Genomic DNA, 24,287 nt, shown 5'->3' on the forward strand with positions numbered 1-24,287 from the left:
ATTTCTCCAATGCCAAATCGGTGTACTTGGTTTCCAACGAAGCTGTCCCTGTTTGCAAATGATTAGGAATCTGATCATGGTTCTTTTAAAAGTTAGGCCTACCTTTCCACCCCAGACAGAGTAGGCCTACCTTTCCACCCCAGACAGAGTAGGCCTACCGACACATACAAATGTAAGCTTTAACTGCTGGCTACTTTTCTTCTGTGGCTTAACCCAACAAGAGATGGTCAGAAGGTTTTAGCTAAAAGCTGTCTGGGTTTAAACATCTTCTATTGTACATAGTGAACAGTTTAATCAATTGATAGTGATAGATTTAGATTACTCCCAATCAAAGTCTGTTTTGTCTCATCGGCAATAGAAGGTTGTAGCTCAGCCTCTTAATGTCAAAGAAAGGATTAATCTGTGTCATGTCTTTCCTGGATATTTTACAGCTTGTTTCTGGCATAAAACATTGTGGACCAAAGCACTGTTATCGATCACTTTATATAATCGGATCCCATTTCATTTTCTTCAAAATCTTAAGCTAACAAGGGGTAGGCCTGTGCTTTTTGCAATTAAAAAAAATAATAGATACCCTCTCAATTCCGAGTGTTTGTTTTAACTTAACAGCCCTTCACTGACACGGGGTAGGATATTTAAAGAATGCGTGATGGGTGGAGGAATTGACTGACAAATATATCGCTATAGCAGCCTATAGCCTAATTTTGTCTGTCAGACAGGTAGGCCTGAGTAACCATTGTGTAAATTCCGATCCACCCCTAAGCATTGACTTGTAAAAAATCACCAATTTATTCCTAGTTTCTATTGTCCAGGCTAGCCTACATTATGTCATATATTTTTGGGGGGAATGTGCATGTTTTAATAAAGTCGTGGATGAGTCGTTTGAATCCAAGTTTATTTACTCATCCTCCTACATGGGAATGTTTTTGTTAGAATATGAACACTGACCCCTAGAGTCAAGCGGGGATCACAGCGAGATTTACTACAAAGACTGTGTAGCATCTAAAAATAAAGCTCCCTTTGGCAAGAGAAAACAAAGCCACCAAACTTGATTTAAGGAGATTTGATCTAATCCATGTGTATTGCACAACAGTCGACACAGACTCTAGGAGACTTCGCAGCTCAGAGCCAGACTGGTGAAATCCCCACTGGAGCGCTGAGGCCCGGGGTTGATATTCAGATATCCAGGTAGTGGCTTATGAGCATACCTTCTGATATATCAAATGGAAAACGTGTTATGTAATACTGCACTGTGGCTCTTATGGGCTTGTCAGTAATAATTCTAGAAGGAGATTACTGTATGCTGTCTAAAGGAAAGATTACCACAAATTATGTTGAAGTGGAGTGGAAACGAGACTAGTGCGTCACCTATTTTCAAAAAAGCAAAAAACACATATGGTGTTTTACTTCATATTTTCACTCGGTAAACTGTTAGCAGCAATGATCCATCTTTTTTATTGGTTGAAAAAGGACATAACAGAAAGATATCAACCAAAAGATGAACAATAGGCTATTGTTACCCACTACCCACATGACAATTTGCCTGTTCAGACTATCCACCTACATCTGCTTTTGTGCATTCCTGTGTGCTCACTAGGTTCCCACTGGGCCCCCCATGAGCTAGCCTACTTCAAACAGCTGGTCTTTTCTGGTCTGAAGCAATACTGAGAAATTTGTCAGAAGGAAGTTGCATAGTCGATTGTTCCCCCACTGTGTGGTTGGTCTTTTGTGGTGCATTATGCATTGTGTATTAGGGTTTATTTTGGTCACTCTGTTTACATTGCAGTCATTATGTGATAACAGGCCACTGGCCCTGAGACTAACACATCTTGGGCGTTCTCTCTGTGGCTGTTTGTCCTCCCGGTTGTTTACACACTGTTTAAATTGGGCCTTTCACAGGAAGGTTAGGATTTGTGTGCGTGCGTGTGTGTGTTATCGAATGACTAACAAAAACCAACAAAGGTTCTTGGAGGTAAGAAGTACTCTTAACTAACCACTTCCTATCACAGGGTGTTTCTCTGTACTTATACTTCTGCTTCTAGCCTGTTAATTAGTAACTACATAGGCCACATTAACTTAGGTAACTTAACAGAGCTCAGTTGTTATTTTCTGCGTTAGATAATTGAAAACATTAGGAATCATCTAATCACTGATCTTCATTCATAATGAATCAAATGAACCAGCTGAATGAGATAATTACTCAAGTGAACTTTGTCACAGCAGTGAGCTTTATCTTAAATGACTAAAAACCAAACTGAAATGAAAACAAATGGGAACTCTGAACTGTAATACTTCACTTGTCATTCATGCCCTAGTACCCTTGAGGCTAATAATGTTTTGTAACTTTGTCTGCATTAGGGGTGTGAATGTTTTAACGTTAAAGAAATTGGGATCATTAACATTAATAAAAATCCCTAACCGGAAACATTTATTTTTATTTTTATGTAGATCCAGAAAGTAAACAGCATAGTTGGTCAATTTCCTCAACAACTAAGAGCTTTGAAGCACGAGGCACTTCACTACTGTTTTGCTGCCCTGGCTACCACGCTGTGAACAGTGTGAAGTGAACCCATGCATACAGTGCCTTGCGAAAGTATTCGGCCCCCTTGAACTTTGCGACCTTTTGCCACATTTCAGGCTTCAAACATAAAGATATAAAACTGTATTTTATTTGTGAAGAATCAACAAGAAGTGGGAAACAATCATGAAGTGGAACGACATTTATTGGATATTTCAAACTTTTTTAACAAATCAAAAACTGAAAAATTGGGCGTGCAAAATTATTCAGCCCCTTTACTTTCAGTGCAGCACACTCCAGAAGTTCAGTGAGGATCTCTGAATGATCCAATGTTGACCTAAATGACTAATGATGATAAATACAATCCACCTGTGTGTAATCAAGTCTCCGTATAAATGCACCTGCACTGTGATAGTCTCAGAGGTCCGTTAAAAGCGCAGAGAGCATCATGAAAAACAAGGAACACACCAGGCAGGTCCGAGATACTGTTGTGAAGAAGTTTAAAGCCGGATTTGGATACAAAAAGATTTCCCAAGCTTTAAACATCCCAAGGAGCACTGTGCAAGCAATAATATTGAAATGGAAGGAGTATCAGACCACTGCAAATCTACCAAGACCTGGCCGTCCTTCTAAACTTTCAGCTCATACAAGGAGAAAACTGATCAGAGATGCAGCCAAGAGGCCCATGATCACTCTGGATGAACTGCAGAGATCTACAGCTGAGGTGGGAGACTCTGTCCATAGGACAACAATCAGTCGTATATTGCACAAATCTGGCCTTTATGGAAGAGTGGCAAGAAGAAAGTCATTTCTTAAAGATATCCATAAAAAGTGTCATTTAAAGTTTGCCACAAGCCACCTGGGAGACACACCAAACATGTGGAAGAAGGTGCTCTGGTCAGATGAAACCAAAATTGAACTTTATGGCAACAATGCAAAACGTTATGTTTGGCATAAAAGCAACACAGCTCATCACCCTGAACCTACCATCCCCACTGTCAAACATGGTGATGGCAGCATCATGTTTTGGGCCTGCTTTTCTTCAGCAGGGACAGGGAAGATGGTTAAAATTGATGGGAAAGATGGATGGAGCCAAATACAGGACCATTCTGGAAGAGAACCTGATGGAGTCTGCAAAAGACCTGAGACTGGGAGGGAGATTTGTCTTCCAACAAGACAATGATCCAAAACATAAAGCAAAATCTACAATGGAATGGTTCAAAAATAAACATATCCAGGTGTTAGAATGACCAAGTCAAAGTCCAGACCTGAATCCAATCGAGAATCTGTGGAAAGAACTGAAAACTGCTGTTCACAAATGCTCTCTATCCAACCTCACTGAGCTCGAGCTGTTTTGCAAGGAGGAATGGGGAAACATTTCAGTCTCTCGATGTGCAAAACTGATAGAGACATACCCCAAGCGACTTACAGCTGTAATCGCAGCAAAAGGTGGCGCTACAAAGTATTAACTTAAGGGGGCTGAATAATTTTGCACGCCCAATTTTTCAGTTTTTGATTTGTTAAAAAAGTTTGAAATATCCAATAAATGTCGTTCCACTTCATGATTGTGTCCCACTTTTTGTTGATTCTTCACAAAAGAATACAGTTTTATATCTTTGTTTGAAGCCTGAAATGTGACAAAAGGTCGCAAAGTTCAAGGGGGCAGAATACTTTCGCAAGGCACTGTATGTGCAGATGCTGTGTGAGTGTGACGTGTTGCATCTCTCTCATCTCAATATCCTAGCCTTTTCATTGATGATAGGCCCTGCTTTACTGAAGTTGCGAGACATTGCAGGCCAAGAAATTGTGAGATATTGCATTGCGAGATAGAGCTTTTGATTGCCGATAAATAGCCTAGGCCAAGTGCACAGTTCTGCCTGTTGGTCGACCTGCCTATACTGTGCCCCTCCCCTCTCTCTCCGTCCCTCGTTAGCTCGCTATGAAAGAAGTGTTTTCGGAAGTACGGCAACTCCCAAAATAGTACGGCAACTCCTCCATTCCCAAAATACAAAATCTTAGGAGGCGATTCCTAGCGGAATTTAATCTTGACACTCAGAAATGGGAGTTGACACGTTATTTTGAAGTTGACTCTCCACCACTACGTCATTGTTGTTAACAGTTGGGAAAATGGCTGAGAAAGGCAAGCGACAGCGGCAAAGTCCTGTAGGCAATACTTTGAGAAGGAAATGCAAACATTGCGAGGTGGAATTGAGGTACATTAATGCTTAACCATCTGAAAGGCACCCAAACCGTTGCAGGCAGCAGCACATCTGCATCGTGAATTCACATGGAATTTGATGAATGTTTCTTATCGTTTTAACAAAATGGTTTAATTTGTCACATCCCTAGTTTGCAGTACAATATTCTGCATCTTGTCCATTTATGAAAGCTTGAGTTGTTTTTTTATCTTCCACTTTGTCCAGTGTTCTTTGTCTTCAATACAACAACAGTCTTTAGTTCATCATCAAACGGACACCAACCCAAGCTTTCATGTTCCTTTGCAGAATGCCATAGTGCCCTTCAAGGAACTGTGTGGCCTCTCGGCAGTGGCCAACCTGAAGCAGTGCATCCTGGCCCTGTCCTCCCGGCTGACTGGGGCTGACAACAACCCCCTCCTAGTGTTCAACCTCAAGGACCAGTACCCCACCATGGAGCCCCAGGGCCTGCTACCAGATGTCCTGAAGAAGGTGGTCACTGCCTATGACATGGTGAGTACAGGAGGACTTCTGTTTGAACAGTATCATGTTTTTTTCTTATTTAATTATTATTATTATTATTTTTTACATTTCCTTTGTTTTATAAAGTTAGTTGATAGAGGACATTCTTTTTTAGGACCAGGACTTGAAATCTGAGATTTTAGACCACTACTAATGTGCTGGTTGTAAAAACAACCTCAAAACACCTAGAAAATGAGCTTGACTCGAGAAAAAGAGAGAGAGAAAAAGAGAGAGAAAAATAATCAAGTCAAGAGGAGGGTGTAGTGGGATTTGAATGGTAATATGGGGGTAAGAGGGTTAGGTAATAGGGCAGGGGTGGGTTGTTTTAATCAATTAATTTAATCAATGTTGACAATGGACTGAAGTTATATAATTAAGCAATAAGGCAAGAGGTTCTGTAGTATATTGGCCAATATACCACGGTTATGGACTGTTCTTAAGCACGTGCCTGTATACTGGCCATATACCACAAACCCCCGAGGTGCCTTGTTGTTATTATAAACTGGTTACCAACGTAATTAGAACAGCAAAAATAAGTGTTTTGTCATACCCATGGTAAACGGTCTTATATACCACGGCTGTCAGCCAATCAGCATTCAGGGCTGGAAACACCCAGTTTATAATGTGTCATTGAGGCTATTTCAATACAGACCTATTACGCCTTACACATCACCGTAATCAATGTATAGTGGGGCAAAAAAAGTATTTAGTCAGCCACCAATTGGGCAAGTTCTCCCACTTAAAAAAGATGAGAGGCCTGTAATTTTCATCATAGTTACACTTCAACTATGACAGACAAAATGAGACAAAAAAATCCAGAAAATCACATTGTAGGATTTTTTATTATTTTATTTGCAAATTATGTTGGAAAATAAGTATTTGGTCACCCACAAACAAGCAAGACTTCTGGCTCTCACAGACCTGTAACTTATTCTTTAAGAAGCTCCTCTGTCCTCCACTCCTCTCATGGCACCTGTTTGAACTTGTTATCAGTATAAAAGACACCTGTCTACAACCTCAAACAGTCACACTCCAAACTCTACTATGGCCAAGACCAAAGAGCTGTCAAAGGACACCAGAAACAAAATTGTAGACCTGCACCAGGCTGGGAAGACTGAATCTGCAATAGGTAAGCAGCTTGGTTTGAAGAAATCAACTGTGGGAGCAATTATTAGGAAATGGAAGACATAAAAGACCACTGATAATCTCCCTCGATCTGGGGCTCCACGCAAGATCACACCCTGTGGGGTCAAAATGATCACAAGAACGGTGAGCAAAAATCTCAGAACCACACGGGGGGACCTAGTGAATGACCTGCAGAGAACTGGGACCAAAGTAACAAAGCCTACCATCAGTAACACACTACGCCGCCAGGGACTCAAATCCTGCAGTGCCAGACATGTCCCCCTGCTTAAGCCAGTACATGTCCAGGCCCGTCTGAAGTTTGCTAGAGAACATTTGGATGATCCAGAAGAAGATTGGGAGAATGTCATATGGTCAGATGAAACCAAAATAAAAACTCAACTCGTCGTGTTTGGAGGACAAAGAATGCTGAGTTGCATCCAAAGAACACCATACCTACTGTGAAGCATGGGGGTGGAAACATCATGCTTTGGGGCTGTTTTTCTGCAAAGGGACCCGGACGACTGATCCGTGTAAAGGAAAGAATGAATGGGGCCAAGTATCTTGAGATTTTGAGATAAAACCTCCTATCAGCAAGGGTATTGAAGATGAAATGTGGCTGGGTCTTTCAGCATGACAATGATCCCAAACACACCACCCGGGCAACGAAGGAGTGGCTTCGTAAGAAACATTTCAAGGTCCTGGTGTGGCCTAGCCAGTCTCCAGATCTCAACCCCATAGAAAATCTTTGGAAGGAGTTGAAAGTCCGTGTTGCCCAGCAACAGTCCCAAAACATCACTGCTCTAGAGGAGATCTGCATGGAGGAATAGGCCAAAATACCAGCAACAGTGTGTGAAAACCTTGTGAAGACTTACAGAAAACGTTTGACCTCTGTCATTGCCAACAAAGGGTATATAACAAACTATTGAGATAAACTTTTGTTATTGACCAAATACTTATTTTCCACCATAATTTGCAAATAAATTAATTAAAAATCCTACAATGTGATTTTCTGGATTTGTTTTTCTCATTTTGTCAGTCATAGTTGAAGTGTACCTATGATGAAAATTACAGGCCTCTCACATCTTTTAAGTGGGAGAACTTGCACAATTGGTGGCTGACTAAATACTTTTTTGACCCACTGTACCTTAATAATACGAGTGTTATAGAATTCCCTTCGTCCCCCATTTTGAATATTTCATTACTTATCTACTCTATTTGCTACAATACAGTGGGCAAGATAAAAACAACATGAAAGCTCTGCTAGATTATCCAACGTGGCCATGGAAAAACACTTTAGGAGCATCTGATATTTCATCCTCAAATCTGTAGCCTATTTTCTCTGAATATGTATTGAATACACTTTAAAATATTCATACCTTGATATTTCTATTTGACACCAGCTGTTTTCTCTGTCAGACATGTTTGCAGTGTGCTGTGCACAAAGCAGACATCCTGGAGAAGTATTGGTGAAGCTTATTATCCACTGCAGAAACACAGGTCAAAGGGTACAGACTGCATTAGTACACCATTAGCATTGCATGTCATTTACCTAATGTATTCATAATGTCTCATTCTCTTGACTTTAGAACCCCCACACAGAGCATGACGGTAATGTGCTAACTAACCTGCGAACAGATGAGTCGTGTAATTTTACTCAAGTGTCTCACTCACTGAGAGTCATGGGCAGCCGTCAGTGAAGTTTGGATCATGAGTTAAGTGTTAGACATTGGCTCTTGCGTGTCCTCAGCAATTTTGATGAAAATATGAAGTGAAAGAAGATCAAGTCGTGTACAGTTTATGTAGAAGGACTGAGAAAATGAATAAATATAATTATGCTGACATGCCCCCTGCCTGTGCTTCTCACAGAAACTACTTCATGTTACATTTTATTCCCCCAACATTTTCCCTGGTTGCCACTATTCTTGCTCAACCAAATACAGTTGAAGTCGGAAGTTTACATACACCTTAGCCAAATACATGTTGTGTTCTTTGGCTCGCAAGTCTCCCCCTTTTTCCTCCAAACATAACGATGGTCATTATGGTCAAACAGTTCTATTTTTGTTTCATCAGACCAGAGGACATTTCTCCAAAAAGTACGATCTTTGTCCCCATGTGCAGTTGCAAACCGTAGTCTGGCTTTTTTATAGCGGTTTTGGAGCAGTGGCTTCTTCCTTACTGAGCGGCCTTTCAGGTTGTCGGCATAGGACTCGTTTTTTACTGTGGATATAGATACGTTTGTACCTGTTTCCTCCAGCATCTTCACAAGGTCCTTTGCTGTTCTTCTGGGATTGATTTGCGCTTTTCGCACTAAAGTGCGTTATTTTCTCACCACAGAACGCATCTCCTTCCTGAGTGGTATGACAGCTGCGTGGTCCCATTGTGCTTATACTTGCTTTCTATTATTTGTACAGATGAACGTGGTACCTTCAGGCGTTTGGAAATTGCTCCCAAGGATGAACCAAACTTGTGGAGGTCTACAATTCTTTTTCTGAGGTCTTGGCTGATTTATTTAGATTTTCCCATGATCAAGCAAAGAGGCACTGAGTTTGAAGGTAGGCCTTGAAATACATCCACAGGTACACCTCCAATTGACTCAAATGATATCAATTAGCCTACCAGACGCTTCTAAAGCCATGACATAATTTTCTGGAATTTTCCAAGCTGTTTAAAGGCAAAGTCAACTTAGTGTATGTAAACTTCTGACCCACTGGATTTGTGATACAGTGAATTATAAGTGAAATAATCTGTCTGTAAACATTTGTTGTAAAAATGACTTGTCATGCACAAAGTAGATGTCCTAACCGACTTGCCAAAACTATAGTTTGTTAACAAGAAATTTGTGGAGTGGTTGAAAAATGAGTTTTAATGACTCCAACATAAGTGTATGTAAACTTCTGACTTCAACTGTATGTAATCTGTCTCATCACAATTGAAGTCACTCCAAGTTACCCTACAATTGACCCGTGTTACGTTTTGGTCCACTCTCCCTGTGCACTCGAGGTGAATTGCTGAGCGGTATCGTGCTCAACCATGACGCTGCTAAAAGCTGTGCGTTTAAAATGGTGCAATTCAGAATATTTAGGAGTTGAGAAATAAATAAGTATGAATGGAAAGCCAGGATCCACCTCTTTTTAACAAATGCCATTTTCCCCCGCAATTGAATGAAGAATTGTTGTGCATTGACTGCTTGTCAGGTTGCAGGTTTCCCTCCCTATGGCAGTCATAACTTGAATGCACTTTGAGAGGAACATTTCTCTCATAGGAAACACAACATCAAGCCGACTAGGTAAATAGATATACACTATTCTACTATGGGGTTGTCTGGTTTTTCTAATCATTACTTGTTTTGTTTGCAGAGGAAAAGAACATGTGGACTCTTCCAGTATCATCACAGTTCTCCTCTGTAAATGTATTGTATTGTGTAAATGTATTGTGTCGATTTTTCTAGAAACAATGTAGGGAAGTACCAATGTGTCACAAAGTACTAGTTTGTTAATGATAACTATTGCCATTTTGAAGCCTTGTAAAACACTCCCAGTAGCACCACTAAATACACTTCACCATAGCTAGTCATTAGTGAGCAAAGCCAGCGTTGAGTTCAGCCACTTACCTCTCAATCCACTATAAATACCTCCCCATGTTGCTGTGTCTGTCACCCAAGGCTATAATTTCTTCACCCATTAGTAAAGTAATCAGTGTGCCTGACAGCCTCCAGCCCTGTTACTGCAGCTGTGGACTGTTACAAACAGCCCCCCCCTCCTCCCTCACACACCCCGCACGCCTCCCTCAGCTTCGTCACGACGTGTTACACTCATCACAGACTGTAGGAATGCGCTGGGTTGCCCTCATAAAACTAGGTTTGATGCCCACCTCAATAAATATATAGGCCATATTGTTCATTGTCAGGGCTTTCAAATAATTTTGTAAATCACTCCTAATTTTCAAATTGATGTATCACCAAAGAACATGTTCTAATTCGCTTTTTTTCCTAATATCCCCATTTGGGTGTAGAGGGCTGGAGTCACTGTTTGAAACCATCTCCATTTTCACTGCCTGAAGTGTAACGCCCAGCCCAGCAGTCCACCGTGGACAAGCTGTCACAGACACACAGTCACAGTGCTGCCGATCCCCTTAGCGCCTGTCACATCGCTCTCAATGCTCCTAAATAGGTACTCTCTGGCTGGAAATCTGGCACAGCAACGGGGATCGATCTCGGGGGCATGTTGTTGGGTCGCCGGCCGACCGTCAGAGATTGACTTGGCAACTGGAGCTCTGCTGAAACAGCTGCCCACGCTCCCCACCCCAAGCTCCCGCCCGGTCTGCCTTGGCAATGGAACAAGACTGTCTGCCTTTTATTATGTGACCTTGCAGTGCTCTTAAGTCACTGAGGGAATGTAGAAGTCAATTACGCCAGAGCAGCGAATATAAAGCCCAACACCCGTACCACTAATTGAAACGGAAGGCTGCTGTAACTGTGTCATCTCGCCCCAGAATCGCATTAAGAAACCTATTCTAATTTTAGATGATACATCATTTCCTTCAGATGATCGTATTAATTGCACTCCGAGAGACGGTAATAAGGGAGAAAGATCCAGATGGTCATATCCGTGTGTACGGCTTCTGGGTCACGCAGTGGGTATTTACCCGGATCCATGACAGTAAACACACGCATCATTAACCTCCCGAAATACCCCCGATGTACCAGGGATGTATTTTGGGGTGTTTTATTTTTTTGGTCAGGCATTAGAAGTGCAAATGGGCCTCTGTGATCAGAGCCACCATGACAATTTTAACACAGTCATGGAGGTCAGAAGTGTGTGCACTCAATTAAGGCAGGGAGCTAAATTTAGAGGTCCGCTACCCAGCTGTAATGCCACAGATAAGGCTGTGTTACGCCTCTGAACAAGGCCTATCCTCTCTACAACAGATTGCTGTAATAAACAATAATGACCTACTCTTGAAATCACATGTTTTCAGACCAACTCTGAAACAGGACTGGAGCGTCATATTATAACATGCAATTACTGTAATACCCTAGTTGTCTTGCAAATTTCAATAACATACTCGGATACACTCTCCTCCCTCTGTTTTTTACTGTACCTCAACACAACTCCCGCTGCTTGGCCCTTCTATCTCTGGAATAAGGGCCAAAGCTTCTTTCTCCCTTGCACTGGATACATACTCCGCAAACCCCCCCCCCCCCAAAACTGAAGATGGCTCACTACCGCAGGTTGCCAGGCTGCTGTAAAGGGAGTAAGAGGTTCAACTGGACTGTCTGCTTTCTCCTCTCCTGACAGATGATCCAGACCAGCAAGACTCTGCTGGAGAACTCCGAGGGAGCCTACGACCGAATACTACTAACCCAGAAAGCAGGTAAGAGAGGGAAAGCGATGACTAAAGAGCGATGTTTAGCATGAAAAGCCCATTTCTCTGCAAAGATCCACTGTCCCTCAGATCTTCCCTACTTCCTTTCATATACAATCACCCCCCCCCCCATCTGAAGTCTGCCATAGAGAGCAGCAGCTAACAAAAAAGATGGACTGATTATGCCGGCCCTGTTACATAAGTTATTAACATTTGATTCATGCTCATTTCTGTGACCCGGCTGCTTTGAAACACTGCTTTGGTTCTGCCTGGTTTTTGATGATTCTCACGGCGTCGGGCCTCGCTGCTCCTCTAATTAGGAGGGTTGCAGCTGAGGTGTTAAACACCCAGGTTCTGAACAGAACAACATCAAAGACTGGCAGGCGGCTGCGGTCTCTTTATGCCTGGTTTCCACCAGGAACCGCACCGCTACAAGACGTGCAGAATGAGATCAAGCCCATCTAATAACAATTGAAAGGGAATAATTTACCAGAATGGATAAAAAAAGAGTTGTTTTATTTGTCTGAGCAATTGATTGGAAAATAATTGATCTCATTGTTAGAGTTCTGCGTTTGCACTTTGATATGAATATTGCAGCTTGCAATTTTATTATATCTGTGCGCTAAGCGCTGTTTATCCCGCTCCTCTGGTGAGAGTCTCTGTGAGAATAGCCTTCTGGCCCTGCATAATGACTTGACTTGAACAGGGGCAGTGTTAATCCATTCTGCTCTGGGGCGTGGGGGATCGGAAGGATCTTGGAGCCTTGATAGGGTGATTGGCAGCTCATCAATGGAACACGCTGGCAGAGATCCCATCCTCCACTACTCGCTCCAAGGTGGGAGAGTCTTGGCTTGAGAAGCTTTCAGAATGTTCACCCCCCCCCCCCCATTATGAGGGGAACTCGACAAGGTGGAAAGACCTCTAACGGTGCAAACTCTGCAAAACTAAATTGTGTGCTTTAAAAGCAGCATAAAATTGACCTGTAGATTTACTACAGTACAAATAAAATCATATTCAATGACAGGATCATTTAGACGTCTGTGTCTTTCATCTAATGCAGTGCATTTCAGCAACGTTTCCCATCTAAGATTTGTTTATGTTTCATTTCTCATGGAGTAGCTTGCTTGGAGCGCCGAGTGAGGAAAAACAGGCCATCGTTCCGGGGGCTGGGATTTATTGGTTTCCAGATGGATGACATATAAAATATTCATAGTCTGTTGTCTTGGCTCATCAAGGGGGTGGAGAAGTGTCTTCTTTAACTGAGGTGTGTGTCGCAAATCAATGGCTTCTCGCCGTCATCTCCTCTTCTTAGTATTCATCACAACACCAATAGGACCTGCCTTCAAGCTGCTGCCCGAGACATTGGTAGTCTGAGAGTTAAGGTGTGAACTGCCTGAAGGAACGGTGCTGAAAGAGACAACAAAAACATCTCTTACTCTGGGCAGAAGGGAGATACGGAATTGTGCTCACTTTTGGTGCTCGTTAGATCTATAGTATTACAGTATATTGTGTCCATAGTCTGAAAGCATTCCTCTTCAAGTTGATATGAACCCATCACACTTTGTCAATGTATGGTTATTTTCCTCTAATCTTTGAAACGTCTATGAAAATGAACCTGAAAGTAACTAGGGATGGGCACACGTACACAGTACTCGATTTAAAGTTTGCCTTTGTTTACTAATTACTCGAATACAAGTACTCAATTCACAAATGCAGCAATTTATTATGTTACAGTTATAAGCACTGACATCATTTCGAACTCGGGTAAGGTGTGTGTTCTTTGAGGAGTATATCAAGTGCATTGAACATTTTTTAAGTTTGTTTTTCAGTTGTGTATCAGAACAAACAGCATAGCACCAACTTTTTATTTTTGCCTTCAGCACCGTTTCACTCTAACATGTGAGTCCTCAAATACAGAAATTCTTTCAAATTGTAGGTAACTAGGCCACTCAGTTAAGCCAAAACGATAGGCTAGTGAAGGTAGGAAATCTTTCATGAATTTGTATTGTTTTATTATTTAATATGGGCACACATGACTACTTAACAGGTTAAACATGGATTTCCACATTGGCCGCCCAAGGCTTTTGGTCACTGCCAGGCATCATATCAAATCTACTGGGCTGGATTCAACCACCAACATTTTGCAAAATAGGACACAGCACATGGTAAACTAAGCAACGAGAAAATCACGTTATAATTTCATCGATACGTGTTGTCAGCTGTGAGTGCGAGTGGAAAATGGGTCAATACAAACTGTATTCCCTCCGGACAGTGAGCAGAACATTCCAGCAACAGCTACTGGAGTTCTGTGTAATCCATCATAACCACTCAGAGAGAACAACTCGCCTCAAAAGACCCCCTGGGTAACGATGAACAAAGCTCACTACTTACTGTCTGAAGCGCACAGATCAAATGCAATACTTGACACTCACACAGGTACCAAATAACATCTGGGACAACTCAATAGCTGAACCCCAAAAGACACCTAGTCTGGACAGAGTAATGCTTATAACAGATCCCACCTCGGTTAACTTTTACAAGCTGCCTAGAAAACAAGCTAAAGAGAAAATGTGGAACATAAGATGAATGGAAAAGCCCCATTACAGTAATGACCTGTGGCCATTTAAATACAGTAGGTGATATTCTACAGGGTCAAATGCATCATCTGTTCAGGAGGTTTGGGGACAATTCATCAATGTGTTGCTTTTGCGATTCAATCCATTGTTAATAAAGCTAGTAAACAGGCAGATCATAACATATCTGTACACGCATGCCACCGTTTGATACCAACATTTAGCCTCGGCAACAATACAGGTTGGGGAATCGGTTTCATGAATATATCCTCTGACTGGGCACTGTGGTCCAAGTTCATTGTACTGACAGTTATTGAGCTCCAGGTATACGAGGGAGAAGATTACACCATCTAAAGAAGCTAATCCCTGATGTATTGTCATTGGCCACGGCAAGCCCCTTTCCTACCTGCCGCTCGGTTATGGACTGTCAAAGGTGACTGAGAACCTTTGGTGGCTCCGTACAGTCTCTGTCAGCGAGCATAAGCTTGCCGAGAATTGCGTTTGAAAGGGCTTGCTCAGAATGACAGAATTAGTCCCCCGCCACACACCCCCAACTCTACACTGCGTTGCTAAGCAACCCCTGCTGAGAGTTGGTTGTGTGTGTGCGTGTGTGTGTGTGTGTCCAGCACAGTCATGGTTCATGAGTACAACAGCAGTGACTGTAGTTGCAGCAGCACAACACCTCAGGAAAGGGGATAATCATTACGATGTTTCGCAGTGAACAAAATCATAAAGGCTGGGAGTAACAGATTATTAGCACAGTGTATGGTCCAATTATTTTATTTTTTTAAGTCTATGCTTTAACCATTCTCTGTAAAAGAATACAATATTAGCCTCAGCCAGGGCCTAATTTGTGAACATTCCTTTGGCCGTTTTCTCAGTCTCGACTCTTCATCTAGGTTAGGTATGTGCTAACTGCTGAAGTGCCAATATCACAGACCTCCTCAGAATCATCATCAACATCCAACCCACCCCACCGTATATATCTCACATGTACGGTATTTGGTGTTGCCATGGAAACAACACCAACAGGGCTGGGAACCGACCCAGAGCTGATAGAGCGCCGCGATAGATCTGAGCATGCTCAGTCCGACCGTTTCAGCTTGTGTGTGTGTGCGCCATCAGCTGAGTCTGGTGAAGCTATTAGTAGTATCCTGAGCACCTTAACGGCCAGACCCTCAGCTGTTGCCCTGATGTTGTGGACTCCACTGCAACCTGACTCAAATCAAACACCCAGCAATGTTCGTCTGTGTATCCTAACGGAGAGAAGCACTCCGTCAGAGAGAGAGGAGGAAAGAGGGGAAGGAGAGGAGGAACGGAGCTCCTCGGGAGACAAGTCCCTCCTCTGCTCAGTGCCTTGATGCTAATCCACAGTGAGGGGATGTCATGTCTGTCTGCCCTGCCCATACTAGTCTTGCTCTCTCTTTATCTCACACTCTCAAGAGAAGATGTCTCTCACTCCATCTTGACCTCACCAGCCTTGCTTCCGTCCCCATGCTGTCTGCTGGGCAGCTGTTTTCAGACTAGTGTAATTTCTATAGACAATGAAAACAGAAACTGTACCAGGTAGTTCTAGTACTGTGTGCACACTGAGAGACAGACGGTTGAATACTTAACGTATGATCATCTAATGTGTGTTGGTGTTTTATCATTGTCTCACATGTCAAGAATGAAACCAAATGTGTGGAGGCTTTATAACTTAGGGTTTTTCCCCAATAGTGCTGACACTTGCCTAACCCCAATTGGCATTTCATGCAAACCTAGCATATAAATGCATTGAACATTGTACGTCAATGCTAGCCTCTGGGACAAATGTGTGTGAATACAGTGTAAAACTCATGTGTCCCCTGACCCCTCTCTCCCCAGCGATGGAGTTCCATGAGAACCTCCATGACATGGCGGTGAAGGAGGGCCTGAAGGGCAGGAAGCTGGCCAAGGCTGTGGAGAGCTTCACCTGGAACATAACCATCCTCAAGGTAAGGATAATGACCACCTAGTTTGAGTCATTTGTTTTTGCAATCTTTTTTGTGTGACAGTTTTTAGCTTTTGTTTAATCTATTTTAGCTACCGTTTAAAACCATTGCGTATAAATCGATCTGTGGACACCGTAGATCAAAATGGTTTGCATTAAGAGGTAGCCCTGATTCTCAGACACAGGAGTATCTCATCTGCCTGTATGAAGCAGGATATGACATCTGACACCTTTTGCAGCAGGGATGTCCCTCCTACCATTAATTTGCTCTTCCGACTCTCTGTCAACTCCTGTCTGAAGCCTAAAGTGCCCTCGGAAAGAATTCAGACCCCTTGACTTTTTTCACAATCGTCAGCAATCTACACACAATACCCCATAATGACAAAACAAAAAACACGTTTTTAGAAATGTTTGCAAATTTATAAAAAACGGAAACCGTTATTTTCCTAAGTATTCAGACCCTTCGATATGAGACCCAAAATTGAGCTCGGGTGCATCCTGTTTCCATTGATCATCCTTGAGATGTTTCTACTCCTTGATTTGGATTCCACCTGTGGTAAATTCAATTGATTGGACATGATTTAGAAAAGCACACCTGTCTATATAAGGTCCCACAGTTGACAGTGCATGTCAGAGCAAAAACCAAGCTATGAGGTCGAAGGAATTGTCCGTAGAGCTCCAAGACCGGATTGTGTCGAGGCACAGATCTGGGGAAGGGTACCAAAACATTTCTGCAGCATTGAAGGTCCCCAAGAACACAGTAGCTTCCCTCGTTTTTAAATGGAATTAGTTTGGAACCACCATGACTATTAGAGCTGGCCGCCCGGCCAACTGAGCATTCAGGGAAGAAGGGCCTTGGTCAGAACCCAATGGTCACTCTGACAGAGCTCTAGAGTTTGTCTGGGGAGATGGGAGAACCTTCCAGAAGGATAACCATCTCTGCAGCACTCCACCAATCAGGCCTTTATGGTAGAGTGGCCAGACAGAAGCCACTCCTCAATAAAAGGCACATGACAGCTCGTTTGCCAAAAGGCCCTTAACAACTCTCGGACCATGAGAAACAAGATTCTCTGGTCTGATGAAACCAAGATTGAACTCTTTGGCTTGAATGCAAAGGATCACGTCTGAAGGAAACTTGGCACCATCCCTACGGTGAAGCATGGTGGTGGCAGCATAATGCTGTGGGGGTGTCCGTCAGCGACGGACTGGGAGACTAGTCAGGATCGATGCAAAGATGAACGGAGCAAAGTACAGTGATCCTTGATGAAAACCTGCTCCAGAGCACTCAGACTGGGGCAAAGGTTCACCTTCCAACAGGACAACGACCCTAAGCTCACAGCCAAGACACTGCAAGAGTGGCTTCGGGACAAGTCTCTGAATGTCCTTGAGTAGCCCAGCCAGAGCCCGGACATGAAGCCGATCTAACATCTATGGAGAGACCTGAAAGTAGCTGTGGATCAAAGCTTCCCATCCAACCTGACAGAGCTTAAGAGGATCTGCAGAGAAGAATGGGAGAAACTCCCCAAATACAGGTGTGCCAAGCTTGTAGCGTCATACCAAGGAGACTCGAGGCTGTAATTGCTGCCAAAGGTACTTCAACAAAGTACTGAGTAAAGGGTCTGATTACTTATGGAAATGTGATATTTCTAAAATAATTAATAGATTGACAAAACATACTTTGTCATAGATGGACAATAGTAAAATGAGATGAAAGGCGAGTTCCTAACCAGTTCAGGAAGCCAAGCTAGAACTCTGTGAGACGTTCACAGTGATGGGGGCAGACGTTTTGATCAGGAGAGACCTTTAGAAAACAGGCACATTTTCTCTAACACGTAATATACCAATATGTATTTTACAGTTATAAGGAAGGTGAACTCTTAATAGTTTTGATTTTTCATACAGATTTCATACAGTTTTGTTGAATAGGAAATAATCATAAAATATGATCTGTGTACTTGAGCTTGTGTCCTCAAAAGTGACTACACCTTTGCAATGTATAACTATTTTTAACAGAAAGGTGAGAGTTTAATCTTGGAGTATGCAGCACTACTAGTTATTGTTTATCTCATGATAAATAATTACCTTTTGGGATTACGTAGATTACATTTTCGATTGCGTTTAGTTACATGTAAGAGGTTTAACTTAATGTTTGGTTTTATTGAGGGCAGGCATAGGTAGTGAATTTAAATTCAAGAAACAACTTCCGAGCAAACACTTCAGAGATTCTGATTCCACAGTGCAGTTGAGCTTCACTAAATGAGGAAAACAGTTTGTTTACAGAAGGGACATAAGGTTTATATTGCCATTTGTTTTTCAGCTGCAGCGCGGTGGAGTAAGAGCCTATGTCTGAGCTAGTTAGATTGTTACACACTCAGTCTGATGTATTGGTCTTCATGCCGTTCATTTAATCCCTGTGTCAATGCAAGTGCTAATTATCCAGGAATGACCTTCCGCATATTTATTTGTGATATTTGCATGCGTTAATTGCATGCTCACCTCATGAGCGTTTGGGCTCATCATTTATACATGGTCCCCGGGAAATTGAGTTGGTGCCTGGTGAGTGTTTGGCTACGCTGCATAATTCATTATACACAGAAGCAGCGGTTACGCTCCGTGGGTATTGGGGAGGTGTAGGACTCCAATGTCTGACCGCATACAACGAAGATTAAACAGTTAGTACCACACTACTCTTTCGATTCGTGACCTTTTTAAAGTATTATTGGTTATACCCTTTGTCTTTCTGTTTAAACTGGAGATTCAATTTGTTGATACATGCTCCATTGTCTGTATATTGCCATTCCTGTCATGTCCCTGCCTTCCCTCCAGGGCCAGGCGGACCTGCTGAAGCACGCAAAGAGTGAAGTCCAGGAGAACCTGAAGCAGATCCACTACGCCGCCCTCACCTGTAAACTCAGTAAGGACGGGCCATCAGGGAGCACGGCAGGCTCCGAGTCCAGGACCCGACCACGCAGCCTGGACGCCATCCCCGAGAAAGCCACGGGGGAGGACGAGCTCTCTGAGGAGGACAACTGAAGGCTTACGCCCTAAACCCTTCATACCTTCAAGCCCCTTGCCCTACCCTAGTGGCACTCATACCCCCAAGCACCTTTCCCTACCCTAGTGGCACTCATACCTCCAAGCACCTTTCCCTACCCTAGTGGCACTCATACCCCCAAGCACCTTTCCCTACCCTAGTGGCACTCATACCCCCAAGCACCTTTCCCTACCCTAGTGGCACTCATACCCCCAAGCACCTTTCCCTACCCTAGTGGCACTCATACCCCCAAGCACCTTTCCCTACCCTAGTGGCACTCATACCCCCAAGCACCTTTCCCTACCCTAGTGGCACTCATACCCCAAAGCACCTTTCCCTACCCTAGTGGAACTCATACCCCCAAGCACCTTTCCCTACCCTAGTGGCACTCATACCACCAAGCACCTTTCCCTACCCTAGTGGCACTCATACCACCAAGCACCTTTCCCTACCCTAGTGGCACTCATACCCCCAAGCACCTTGCCCTACCCTAGTGGAACTCATACCCCCAAGCATCTTGCCCTACCCTAGTGGCACTCATACCTCCAAGCACCTTTCCCTACCCTAGTGGCACTCATACCCCCAAGCACCTTGCCCTACCCTAGTGGAACTCATACCCCCAAGCACCTTTCCCTACCCTAGTGGCATACATAAATCTCCTTACCGCAGTCCCACACAAACCTGACTACAGTATACCTGTTCTAGTGCCGTTGCCACACAACTATTCTTATTCCAGTGCCGTATACAACCATTCCATTCCCACCCCAGTCCCACTCAAACCTCCCTTTGCTTAACCCGGTACCACACAAAAAGCCCTTAACCCTTCCTGCCCACCTCAACGTCCAACAGCAAGATGTTGCGGGTCAACTAGGAGGGCCACGTGAACTTGCAGCCACGGGACAATCTTAAAGCAGTGACCTACTGTAGAGACAGTGCACTTATTTACAGGCAGACCCCAGGGTCTGACCTTAGGAGAGCCGCTCTGAACGGTTCAAGGATTTCTTAAGCACAATTTACGGGTTTCTGACCAACCAGAAACTAGAGCTGTGAATGTAATAGGAAACAGGAAGAGGAACAATGGCGAGAAGAAAAGGGAGGAGAGCGCTGTTTACAATAATGAACTTGTTCATATTTTTGTCTGCCAAAATAGTATGTGTATATATGGAGTTCTGTTACTTTTTTCCCAACGTGCTTCATTTTATTATTGTATTCTTGAGAAATAAGATTTATTTTGTAAAGGAAATGGCTCGTCCATGAAAAATAACTATTTTATTTGTCTGTGCAGATGTGAAATGGAGGTGTCCTTGACACTTTCCCACTGTTCCTTTGTCGAGACCGAGTGACGGATAGAGACTTTAAACCTCAGTGTGTGGTCCAAAGGGTGGCAGTCGAGTCTCAAGCACATCTAGCAACTGCTTTGGGAAGGAACCATGGAGAGAGAAACGCATTAGGCCTATGTTTTGGTGTCATTTCACCATTCCATGTGAGAGGGTTGAGTGGGATGTACAAAGTAATAATAGCTTCTCAACCAGTCCTGGTAACAAACTAGCACCCTATTCATGAATACGTTTTCATGTACGACTGTGCCTCATTGCTACAAATCAGTCAACAAAGGGGATGGATGGTGAGGAAAGAGACGCTCTTCCTCACATCCATCTTAACCTGCTTTTCCCCACTAGTTGCTTCGAGTTTTGTATTTGTCCCCCTGTTCATTCTCTCTACAGTGCTGAAACAGTGTTGCTCCTAGTCAACTTTAGCCACCCACCACTACCTCTGGATCTCACCACCAGTGTTTTAACTGGACCCACACTGGGACAAAAAGTCATTCATGAACTTCAGTGTCGTGACAGTTGTATCTATAACTGTTGTTAACCATTTTTACAGATGGTTGAACTGAATACCGGTTTTGCTCTTATCTGTTAATTCCCAAAACCTTCAGAATAAAGTATGTCAAATCGTTTATGGTGTCTGGTGTCCGATTCAATGACCGACCGTATGAACATTCATTAACATTCTACAGTGTGCTGTTTTCTGTTGTATTCATCCTATTACTGTTTAAGGGCAGACTGCAGACAGAGACTGCAGGGTCTGGATATCCCATCCATCACATGGAGCTGCTGGAGGAACTGAAGGATCGCTATAGATTAGTTTACAGTGTGCTGATAGGAGTGGAAAGAGCCTTGGGATATCCAGCGAACCACAGACGTGACTGGCACATGTTCCCAGATACACACACGCACACACACAGACATGCACGCACAGCTGATGACCCATGCAAACACACACACAGACAATCTTTTTTTGTCACTATATTTGTTTTTCCCTGATAGACCGCTGCGTTGTGGTGGTCACTTGTCGTCACAGAAAAACAAGCACCCCAACACATCACAGGACAAAGGCCCCGGGACATGTTCTTAGAAAATCAGAAAGAGTCCTGAGTAAGTCAAACTGGAGTACAGCACCACACAGTAGCATTTAGAATAGATCAAAGCAAAGTTTATTGGTCGCGTACACTGACTTGTAGATGTGCAGTAATACCTTGCAATAAAAAATATAAAAAAATCCTTAACAAATAATAAAAAATGTTATATAAGATAAGCCACAACTACAATACAGTATGTACAGTGGGTATAACAGTATGAACATTATTGAAGTGACCAGTATTCAATGACCATGTACACAGGGCAGCAGTCTGTCTCTGCAGGGTGTACAGGAGTACATGGTGGTAGCTGTTTAGAACCGTGACTAAGGTTCAGGGCATGGTAATGGGCAGAGAAACAGATTCTATTTCCAGTCTCTGTCCCAGCTTTGATGCACCTGTACTCCACCTTCTAGACAGTAGTGGGGTGAACAGGCAGTGGCTCGGGTGGCTGATCTTTTTGGCCTTCCTGTGACACCGGGTGCTGTAGATGTCTTGGAGGGCATGTAGTGTGCCCCCGGTGATGTTGAGGATGAACCTTTTGAACAGTATTTTTGTCATACTTTTTATAAATTATTCATAGTCCTCATAATGAGAGTTGGGATTCATTTCAGTTACATTTACATTTACATTTAAGTCATTTAGCAGACGCTCTTATCCAGAGCGACTTACAAATTGGTGCATTCACCTTATGACATCCAGTGGAACAACCACTTTACAATAGTGCATCTAAATATTTTAAGGGGGGGTGAGAAGGATTACTTTATCCTATCCTAGGTATTCCTTAAAGAGGTGGGGTTTCAGGTGTCTCCGGAAGGTGGTGATTGACTCCGCTGTCCTGGCGTCGTGAGGGAGTTTGTTCCACCATTGGGGAGCCAGAGCAGCGAACAGTTTTGACTGAGCTGAGCGGGAACTGTACTTCCTCAGTGGTAGGGAGGCGAGCAGGCCAGAGGTGGATGAACGCAGTGCCCTTATTTGGGTGTAGGGCCTGATCAGAGCCTGGAGGTACTGAGGTGCCGTTCCCCTCACAGCTCCGTAGGCAAGCACCATGGTCTTGTAGCGGATGCGAGCTTCAACTGGAAGCCAGTGGAGAGAGCGGAGGAGCGGGGTGACGTGAGAGAACTTGGGAAGGTTGAACACTAGACGGGCTGCGGCGTTCTGGATGAGTTGTAGGGGTTTAATGGCACAGGCAGGGAGCCCAGCCAACAGCGAGTTGCAGTAATCCAGACGGGAGATGACAAGTGCCTGGATTAGGACCTGCGCCGCTTCCTGTGTGAGGCAGGGTCGTACTCTGCGGATGTTGTAGAGCATGAACCTACAGGAACGGGCCACCGCCTTGATGTTAGTTGAGAACGACAGTTTGTTGGCCAGGATCACGCCAAGGTTCTTAGCGCTCTGGGAGGAGGACACAATGGAGTTGTCAACCGTGATGGCGAGATCATGGAACGGGCAGTCCTTCCCCGGGAGGAAGAGCAGCTCCGTCTTGCCGAAGTTCAGCTTGAGGTGGTGATCCGTCATCCACACTGATATGTCTGCCAGACATGCAGAGATGCGATTCGCCACCTGGTCATCAGAAGGGGGAAAGGAGAAGATTAATTGTGTGTCGTCTGCATAGCAATGATAGGAGAGACCATGTGAGGTTATGACAGAGCCAAGTGACTTGGTGTATAGCGAGAATAGGAGAGGGCCTAGAACAGAGCCCTGGGGGACACCAGTGGTGAGAGCGCGTGGTGAGGAGACAGATTCTCGCCACGCCACCTGGTAGGAGCGACCTGTCAGGTAGGACGCAATCCAAGCGTGGGCCGCGCCGGAGATGCCCAACTCGGAGAGGGTGGAGAGGAGGATCTGATGGTTCACAGTATCGAAGGCAGCCGATAGGTCTAGAAGGATGAGAGCAGAGGAGAGAGAGAGTTAGCTTTAGCGGTGCGGAGCGCCTCCGTGATACAGAGAAGAGCAGTCTCAGTTGAATGACTAGTCTTGAAACCTGACTGATTTGGATCAAGAAGGTCATTCTGAGAGAGATAGCGGGAGAGCTGACCAAGGACGGCACGTTCAAGAGTTTTGGAGAGAAAAGAAAGAAGGGATACTGGTCTGTAGTTGTTGACATCGGAGGGATCGAGTGTAGGTTTTTTCAGAAGGGGTGCAACTCTCGCTCTCTTGAAGACTGAAGGGACGTAGCCAGCGGTCAGGGATAAGTTGATGAGCGAGGTGAGGTAAGGGAGAAGGTCTCCGGAAATGGTCTGGAGAAGAGAGGAGGGGATAGGGTCGAGCGGGCAGGTTGTTGGGCGGCCGGCCGTCACAAGACGCGAGATTTCATCTGGAGAGAGAGGGGAGAAAGAGGTCAGAGCACAGGGTAGGGCAGTGTGAGCAGAACCAGCGGTGTTGTTTGACTTAGCAAACGAGGATCGGATGTCGTCGATCTTCTTTTCAAAATGGTTGACGAAGTCATCTGCAGAGAGGGAGGAGGGGGGGAGGGGGAGGAGGATTCAGGAGGGAGGAGAATGTGGCAAAGAGCTTCCTAGGGTTAGAGGCAGATGCTTGGAATTTAGAGTGGTAGAAAGTGGC

The 24,287-nt window shown here is 44.0% G+C and overlaps 1 protein-coding gene across 1 annotated transcript in view; it reads left to right on the forward strand.

Annotated features, from left to right (window-relative positions):
* Positions 1 to 21,263, forward strand: part of LOC124005117 (inactive phospholipase C-like protein 2) — a 60,966-nt gene extending 39,703 nt beyond the window's left edge. The window contains exons 6-9 of the mRNA XM_046314063.1: positions 5,023 to 5,226; positions 11,658 to 11,733; positions 16,164 to 16,273; positions 19,096 to 21,263. Coding sequence (XP_046170019.1) covers positions 5,023 to 5,226; positions 11,658 to 11,733; positions 16,164 to 16,273; positions 19,096 to 19,302 — 597 coding nt within the window. The 3' untranslated portion in view covers positions 19,303 to 21,263. The remainder of the gene's footprint in view (positions 1 to 5,022; positions 5,227 to 11,657; positions 11,734 to 16,163; positions 16,274 to 19,095) is intronic.
* Positions 21,264 to 24,287: the final 3,024 nt, after the last annotated feature.

Source organism: Oncorhynchus gorbuscha, linkage group LG19 (genome assembly GCF_021184085.1).
Source record: "Oncorhynchus gorbuscha isolate QuinsamMale2020 ecotype Even-year linkage group LG19, OgorEven_v1.0, whole genome shotgun sequence".
Taxonomy (NCBI): Eukaryota; Metazoa; Chordata; class Actinopteri; order Salmoniformes; family Salmonidae; genus Oncorhynchus; species Oncorhynchus gorbuscha.